This window comes from Urocitellus parryii, chromosome 4 (assembly GCF_045843805.1).
Source record: "Urocitellus parryii isolate mUroPar1 chromosome 4, mUroPar1.hap1, whole genome shotgun sequence".
In the NCBI taxonomy this organism is placed as follows: Eukaryota; Metazoa; Chordata; class Mammalia; order Rodentia; family Sciuridae; genus Urocitellus; species Urocitellus parryii.
Window position 1 is genome coordinate 210,327,840 of NC_135534.1, and position 8,111 is coordinate 210,335,950.

At 49.3% G+C, this 8,111-nt stretch overlaps 1 protein-coding gene across 4 annotated transcripts; it reads right to left on the minus strand.

Moving 5' to 3' along the window:
* Positions 1 to 649: 649 nt before the first annotated feature.
* On the minus strand, positions 650 to 8,054 carry Entr1 (endosome associated trafficking regulator 1). Of its 4 annotated transcripts, XM_077797176.1 has the most exons (10): positions 7,947 to 8,054; positions 7,715 to 7,864; positions 7,062 to 7,130; positions 6,169 to 6,284; positions 5,494 to 5,913; positions 4,834 to 4,907; positions 4,333 to 4,444; positions 3,957 to 4,019; positions 3,010 to 3,149; positions 650 to 1,624 (listed from the first exon to the last, which is right to left on the minus strand). In XM_077797176.1, the coding sequence occupies exons 1-10, from the start codon at positions 8,014 to 8,016 to the stop codon at positions 1,528 to 1,530; spliced, it is 1,311 nt and encodes a 436-aa protein (XP_077653302.1). In that variant the 5' UTR covers positions 8,017 to 8,054; the 3' UTR covers positions 650 to 1,527. The 4 variants fall into 4 exon arrangements, with proteins under 4 accessions (XP_077653302.1, XP_077653304.1, XP_077653303.1 ...); XM_077797178.1 differs by lacking the exon at positions 7,715 to 7,864; XM_077797177.1 differs by lacking the exon at positions 7,062 to 7,130.
* Positions 8,055 to 8,111: the final 57 nt, after the last annotated feature.

Sequence of the window (8,111 nt, forward strand, 5' to 3'; positions counted from 1 at the left end):
TGGGTGAAGGGGACATCAGCCTGTCCCTCCACCCCATAAAATACAGTCAAGCAGGGCCTCAAGGTGGATCTGTGACTCAGGCTTCCCCCGGGAGCCCCAGCCCTTCAGAGGCTTCCCAGAGCTACTGTGCACCTAGGAGAACCTTCTAGCACTGTCCTGTTACACTGCCCTGTCTGGTCCCTCTGATCCCTGTACACCAACGGCAGCAGCAATGAGGGGTGGAAGAGCAGGCTGGAGCAGTCACTCCAGTGACTAGCACTTTCAATGCCTTGTCTGAAAATCCAGCCACATGAGCTCTGGGAATGACTCAGTGCTAGAATCTTATCTGTCCAACCTCAAAATGTACAGCTATGTGGCTCACATACCATGCTACAATGTGCTGGGGGAGGGGTGGAGAGCTGCCAGCTTATTAAGTCATAAGCAATGATCAGAACGTGCAAAACATGCTGTAGCATCAGAGGACAGCCAGTGTGTTTTTTGTGCATGAAGAATTAGTCAAGGGCTGGGGTTGTGGCTCAGTGGTAAGGCACTTGCCCGGCCTGTGTGAGGCACTGGGTTTGTTCCCCAGCATCACACAAAAAAACTAAACAAACAAAATGAAGGTATTTAAAAAAAAAAAAGAATTGGTCAAGTCAGAATGAAAACACAGTGTATGTGAACTTCAGAATTTATTTAAACAGGAAACCTGTAGGTTTGAAAAGAGGGGAAAAGGAAGGTAAAAAATTGCATCTCCAGGAAAACAGCCCAAAAGGCACAGGGTGCCTGTTGTTCCTCCCAAACAGTAAAGCAGGTATGAGGAGCCCAAAGACCTCATGCCTACCCAATGAAGCTCTGCACATACTTTAGACTACCGAACTCTAAGCTTCACTGTACAAAACACACTTTGAAATGTATATCGAAATCACTAGCCAAAATAGCTTTTCAAAGCTGAAGGCTCAAAGCCCAAGTTTAGACACCTTCACAGTGTGGAATGTCTGCAACCTTGTGTCCCTGTAGGAGGAATAGCAGCGTCCACCAAGTGGTGCCTCTGTATTTGGGCCACTGACCACAGAAACCACCCCAGGAAGGCTGATAGGCGCTGAGTGACAGCAAAAAGGCACATGTCCCTGTTCAAGCTGCTCATTCCTGGGTGGTTCTTAGTGTTCTTTCTACTTACGTAATCAAGATAATCAACTGAACTTATCAATGTTCTGGGATGAAAATGGAAGAGCACTTATTACAGAACTTTTGTTTTCATATTTAGTAATTTAAAAACTCACTGGATTTTATAAAAATTTCTTCCAACAGGTTACTGAATCTATAAAACAGTGAGAATTTCACTAAGGAGGACTGCACATAAACCACAAAAGCAACTCATGGACAAGAGCTGCTCTTATTGCAGGTGGCCAATAACACTGTTTTAGGTCATGAAATTAGTATCTCATGATAAATATTCTGAGTGAAGACTGCATAGTTTGGGGCACAATTGCACATTCAGATGAAGCACTGCTGATCAGGGCACACGGAGCTGGAAGCATCCAGAGGTCCTTAAGACTTCTCCTCATCTTTAATTTCGGAAATTCTGTCTATAGATTTAAGGATTTCAGCCACAAAATTCAATGTTTCAGCTCCAGAAACCAGCTGCCTGAAATGGAAATAGATATTGGGGACTGTTAACTACAACTGATCAATAGCAATGAATTAGCCACACATATGGTACACATCTATAATCTCAGCAACTCAGGAGAGTGAGGCAGAATTACAAATTCAAGGTTAACCTGGGCAATTTAGCAAGACTCAAAAAAGGGCTAGGGATGTGGCTCAGTAGTTAGGCACCTCTGGGTTCAATTCCTGGTACCAAAAAAAAGGGCTTGGGGTATAACTGTAGTAGAGTGCTCCTGGGTTAACCCCCCCAGAACTGAACACATGCAAAAAAGCAATAGTGGAACTAAAGCAAAGAGGTTCCAGAGTAAAACCCCCTCAGATCCACTGAGGAGATGCTTTGCTCAAAAGGAGAATGGACTTCATTGCCTGTAAGCACTTCTAGTGCGGTGCCACTACTGTCTTGCAGAGATCAGCCCAATGAGAAACAAGTTCAGCTGGTTCCCAACTTATAATAGTTTGACTTTATGAAGTTGTGGAAGCTATGCGTATTCCACAGGCTCTGAACTTGGAGTTTGATCTTTTCCCAGATCAGCCACATGTGGTATGTTACCCTTGGGAAGTTGGATAGCAACAGCAGGCATCAGGCACACACAATCCTGGGAGTTACCCAGAACTTCACATTGCTATGCTGCTAAGCTCTGGTGTTTGGTAGATTAAGGGTATTAAATGCATTTTCAATGTACAATACTGTCAATGTACAAAATGGTGGGATTACGGAGATGTGGTTCCATGGTAAGCCAAGGAGCATCTGTGATCATTATTAGTAATGACAGCAACTGACATTGCCCAGCAGGGTCGCTGCACCAAGAACAATTTAGTGCCTCCTGCAATCCTGCAAATGCATTTTTTTCTCTCTTTTTGGTACCAGGGATTGAACTTGGGGGGCACTTGACCACTGTGCCACATCTCACCCCTATTTTGTATTTTAGATAGGGTCTTACTGAGTTGCTTAGCACCCGGCTTTTGCTGAGGCTGGCTTTGAAACTCACAATCCTCCTGCCTCCGCCTCCCAAGCTGCTGGGATTACAGGTGTGCATCACTGCGCCTGGCTATATTCAGTTTTTATAATAAGAGGGAATCTATCATATCCTTTATCCATAACCTCAGTATTAAGGAGCTGGACTTGGGTTTGCATGACAATGTTTGTGCCTCCCAAGTGGAGACCGCTTCTCCAAGGCAGGTTAAAAAGACTGCTCAGCTACCCATATGATGACCTGGAGATTTAATGTGTCCCCCTAACACACCTCCCTCCCTCGAGTAACCTGGTCCAGCCCCAGACCAAGAGCCTGGGCCACTACCCAAACAGGTAGTGACCATTCTAGTCTCACCCCTTACCGGTTTCAGCCTCCAGCCCACAGCACTTACTTTATGGAGGCATGTGCACTGTTCATGACAACACGGAGATTCTGTAAGGCCACGTCAGTGTTTTGCTTTACCACCGTCAGGCTGGCACCCTGGCCTGACCTCAGGGCTTCATTCTCGCGTTTGAAGTTGGAGACCTGTGCCTGGGAAAAAAGGGTGGGAAGTCTGCTAAGGACTTTCATGGCTGAGTGGAGACTACTTAAAGGCAGCCCAACAGAAAACACACGTCACCCTTGGTGGAGAGGTGTGGACTTGTCCGTGGGCCCTGGCCCACTCATTCCAACAGGTGCTTTGCCTTGCTGAGGGTATTTCCTAAGGGAGACAAACCCCAACATTTCTCCCTTAACTACAGGATATGCTCAGTATCTAGCCCTAAGAAATGGGGACTTCTTACATGTACACGCCCCACCCTAGATTCCAAATTATTAAAAACATGAAAAATGGGACGAGGAGGAGCATGCCCTCCATTTATTTGAGGCCCTAGTGGAAAACCTGTGCCACCTGATTTTGAAATTGCCTGCTGGGGGTAATATTGTGAACCCAGAAAAGGGTCTCTCATACTTTTTTCAGTACCAGGGATAGAATTAGGGACCTTGCACGTGTTAGGCAAATGCTCCACCATTGGGTCACCTGCCCAGCCCTTAAAAAAAAAAATTTTGTTTTTAAACTTTTTTTTATTTATTTATCTTTTATGTGGTGCAAAGGATCGAACCCAGTGCCTCACATGTGCTAGGCAAGCGCTCTACCACCCCAGCCTCTTTTAAAAAATTTTAAACTTTAAACTTGCCAAGTTGATGAGGCTGGCCTTGAACTTGCGATCCTCCTGCCTCAGGGTCCAAAGTAGCTGGGACTACAGGCATTTGCCACCATGCCCTGCAATATCTTTCTCACACTCACATGTGACTCCACGAATGAAAGGGGAAAACACTTAAGATCTTTTCCTTAATTACCTGGAGCAAGTTTATTTCCTGTTTCAGCTTTATGACGTGATTTTCTGCCTTTACAGCCCGTTTCTGTTGCCCAAAAAATAAACACAAAAAGCATCACTGATAACATAGTCAGCCCAAGAAACTTGTCTGACAAAGGGAGGAGGGAGCTGCTGTCACCCTTCCTGGCCCTTCTCCCCCCAGTGACAGTGGAGGCCGGCCCCATAAAACCTGTGCTCTGCTTCTGCTCCCCAGAAGAGCATGGCACAATGCCAAGGGACACTGGTCCACCTGAGTGAGAGCTGCACACTCAATACTGTGAGGGCATCTGCCTGACCTCAGGTCCAGCTGGGCCTTCTCTGGAGCTTCCTCCCATCCCACAGGCAGAAGCCTTCCGCACCGTCATCAGCTCCAGGTTCTGCTCCACCTGCTGGACCACTGACTCCAGGTCATGGTAGTCACTCTCTTCCTTGATCATCTTTGCTTCTAGCTTCCGCTCAAGCGTCCTTACCCTTGTCAGAGGAAAAAACCGAGCTGTTAAGTTCATGTGGTCACTTTTGAGAACACTTTGAAAAGCACTTTAATGTGATTAGCTGGATAAAAGCCACTTGGAGCTTGTGTTTAGAACATGTCCTCAGACAGAGGTGAGGCAGCAGTGACCTAGTGCATCTGCACAGGTTTGGGGAGCTGCTCCAAGCTCTGCCCATCCAGTGAGAAGCTGGGCTGGTTTGGGTCTCACCCTGACAAAGCTTTCACAGAGTACAAGAAATGTGCTTGATGTTAGAGTTTTACAATAAAACCCAGACACAGTTCAACTCTGGGCATTTCATTATCACTTAAAAATGGTGATTTTCCTTCGTGGTAGATATTTAAGTTGACTCCTAACTAAAAGCTTACATACATTTCTGTTTGAGTTTCAGAGAAGCTCTGAACCTCATTCAGCTTTCTTCTTAGCTTAGAATTTTCATCTTTCAGCTGTAGAAAAAGAAAATCCTTATTAGAAACTTAAGTGTGTCTCACTCAAAAGGGGCATGTGCTTCTGCAATGGGCTCTGGAAGAATATATATATATATTTTTAAAATAATACTGGGATCAAATCGAGGGCCCTGCCCATACCAGATGCTGAGCCACACTCTCAGCCCTGGAATTTCTTGATAAATAGAAATGCTCCAGGGAACTGGAGTCATTCTGCAGCACGCTTACATAGATGACCTATTATCACAGACTCCAGTTCTACCCCAGCTTTTAATGTTTTTAGGTGATCATAATTTTTAAACATCCCTTCACTAAGAGCACTCAGCAAGATGTCCCTGAGCCCTTTATTCCAGTCTGTTCCTAGATGGGCCGCACCACTTAAGTCATCACAACACCTCTTAGTAACCAGCAGCACATTTGAGGAGGGCTCTCCTCAGGGGGGTTCTATAGCAGGCTGTCACACGACCAACTGTCTTGTCCCTGAAGCCAGAGCCAGGCCACCCAGAAGCAGAAGGGCCCCAGTCCTCCTCCAGGAGAATACTGCTCAGACCCTTGCACTGTGCTTGTGTGCCAGCCCCTCACTTACTGCTTCATAACTTATCTGCAGTGTCCGCAGGTGTCTGTCTCCCAGAGACTCCACGTGAGTTGTAAACTCTGCACTAGGACTCCCTGCTGGAGATGCCAGAGAGATGCGTGAATCTGTGTCACTCAGTGTCCAGGGGGGCAGAGACTCAGGCCCCGCCAGCTCCGACGGGGTGGAAAAAAAGGAAAGGTACGTGCCACAGGGTGATGTGCTGGCCGTGGCCCTGGAGGAGTGAGTCTTTTCCACAGCAGATGGTAAATAGGCCCCATTCCACCCACTGTCTTCATCTTCCTCCTCCTCACCCACGATGTCGCCAGCCCCTGTGGGGTCTTCAAAAAATGGCTGCTGATATTCCAGGCCATACCCCACAGTCTGGGGGGTGGGAGAGCTGTGGTCCAGTCCCAATGAGTGCCTTGAGGCTTCCTAAAAACAATAGAGGCAAACACTGAGACCTGGAAGCCACTGCTCACCTTTCTTTCTCTATGCTCAGCCTGGAACATGACAAGAAAGGCCCATCTGTTGCCAAAGGGGCCAAATAGCTGATGAAACCCACAATGCCCCCTCCTCAGCAGCAGCAGCAGCTGCTTTACTTTGCCCCACATACTCACATGTCTCATCCAAAGCACCACAACATAGAGAGACGTCCTCTGAAGTGCCAGGGCAACTCCTCAGACTTACCTTTGGATAAATTCTGCTATTGGTCGTGTCATCTTTCGTCAGACCAAGGTTCTTGGTTTTCAGAAACTCTTTAAAGGAGAATGGATTTGCCTCTTCAAGGTCTTCCAGTTTGTCATCTGAAAGAATGGACATCAGGGAGACTGTTAAAGGGGAACCCTCCAAGTCCTCTCTTCCAAGCATGACCACATCATCTCAAGAATGCCATCCTCTGTACCCTGTGACTCAGATGATACCAGTAAACAAGAACTGCCAGAAAAGGGATCAATAAACAGATCTCAATTCTTTCCATTTCTCATTCCTGGAATCCCACAGGAACCCCTTGGGAATCTCTCTTTTTTTTTTTTCTTTTTTTCCGGTGGTACTGGGGATTGAATCCAGGGTTTCACACATGCTAGGCAAGTGCTGTCAATGAGCTACACCCAGGGCATCTTTATGATGGGCCAGGCTGCCTCTACTCCACAACTAGACACTGGTGTGGGGCTTCAAAGCTCATGTGCTACAAGACTTGGTAACTGCTCTGCCTCAATCCTTCCTCCAACCTCTGTACCCACTGTCCCCCACTATCCCACACCTAACTGCCACACCTAACCCACTGTTAACTGAACCTCTTCCAGGTGCCAATCTCATATATAGGGTTCCTATAATCCCTGCCCTGCTGCCTCTTCGTGCTTCTTGGGTGGGACTGCCCCATCTTCCTGACATCCTGTCTTAGGTTTCCCTGCCCTCACACCCTCTCTTTCTCTAGGGTCAAGATGGCATCCTACCCCCACCTGCTCTTTTGGGCTCCAGGTACACCCCTTGTATCCTGTCATATTGACCACCCGTGGCCAGACATGTGCCTAGCACTATGTGGTGGATGGAAAGAAAAAGAAAGGATCACTGAGCTACTCTACCTCCAAAATGGGTCTCGTGAGCTCCTGCTGGGCCTTGCTTAGTACATTTCCCTTTTCCATAGCCAAAATCTGCAAAAAGACATTGTCACTCTACCAAGATTATAGGAAGCTTTATGTGCTTGGGGAGGGAGGGGCTTGGAGTCTATCAACAGAGGTTCTCACTAAAAAGAAACTCAGGGGACAAGGCGCCAGGGCTCTGGCCCAGGCAGGTGACTTGGCTCCCATACAGTCTGGCAGCCTGGGACTGTGAAGGCACTCCCTGTGAATTCCGGTGCCCATCTGGGTTGGGTGCAGCTCCTGTCTTGTGATGCCCCTAAAGGTACTGGGACCCTGACATAACCATCTGCACCACAACTGTCTAGACGGAATGAGGATGAACTAGATCTAGCCACCACAAGGAGAAAGTGCTCCAGCTCGCTTCCAACTCCCCAACTGAAGGAAGAGCCCCAGTCCTCGCCCCCACCGGGAAGGTCGGGTGATCTCCCTGCTCCACTGCACACTGACCTTCCTGCACTGGGGCTGTCAGCCTGGGGGCGGGTGCTCCCCGAAACCAGACTGTAAGCTCGGGGGGCGCACTCCCGGGCGGCACTCAGTGCGCGCTCAGGGCTCCCTGCTGGGTCCGCGGCTCGGGCAGCCGGCGCCCCGACTCTCACCTGTGTCTCCCACGGAAGCCAGCACCGGGCTAGGGACATAGCACATAAATGTCGGCCGAATGCCGAAGAAATGCGGGTGCAGGTCCCCGCCATGGGGGCGCTCACAGTCTAGCTGGGGGAGACAAGACCGGCGCTCATAGAACGCAGCAGCTGAAAGCGATAAGGAGAGCGGCTTCACCGCGGGCCGGCCAGGCCCCCGCCCCTTCCCCCCGCGGCCGCGGCGGCCCCTCACCGTCGGGAACGACGAGGCTCCGGGCCCTGGACAGCGGGGGCGCACCCGGGCGGCGCGCGTAGCCCGACATCGCCGCGGCGGCCTAGCCGGGCCGCGGCCCTACGGCCCGCCGCCGCGTCGCCGCCGCCGCTCCCATTCTCTGGCCGCCGCTTCCGCCTCACGCGC

What these genes read in the sequence shown, in the direction of transcription:
- Entr1 (XM_077797176.1), bottom strand. Translation starts at nt 8,016, where the DNA reads ATGTCGGGCTACGCGCGCCGCCCGGGTGCGCCCCCGCTGTCCAGGGCC. An exon ending in GGCTTCCGTGGGAGACACAG is followed by an intron (nt 7,131 to 7,714) that starts GTGAGAGTCGGG and finishes GTCTTTTTGCAG; the next exon opens with ATTTTGGCTATGGAAAAGGG. An exon ending in TCACGAGACCCATTTTGGAG is followed by an intron (nt 6,285 to 7,061) that starts GTAGAGTAGCTC and finishes CCATTCTTTCAG; the next exon opens with ATGACAAACTGGAAGACCTT.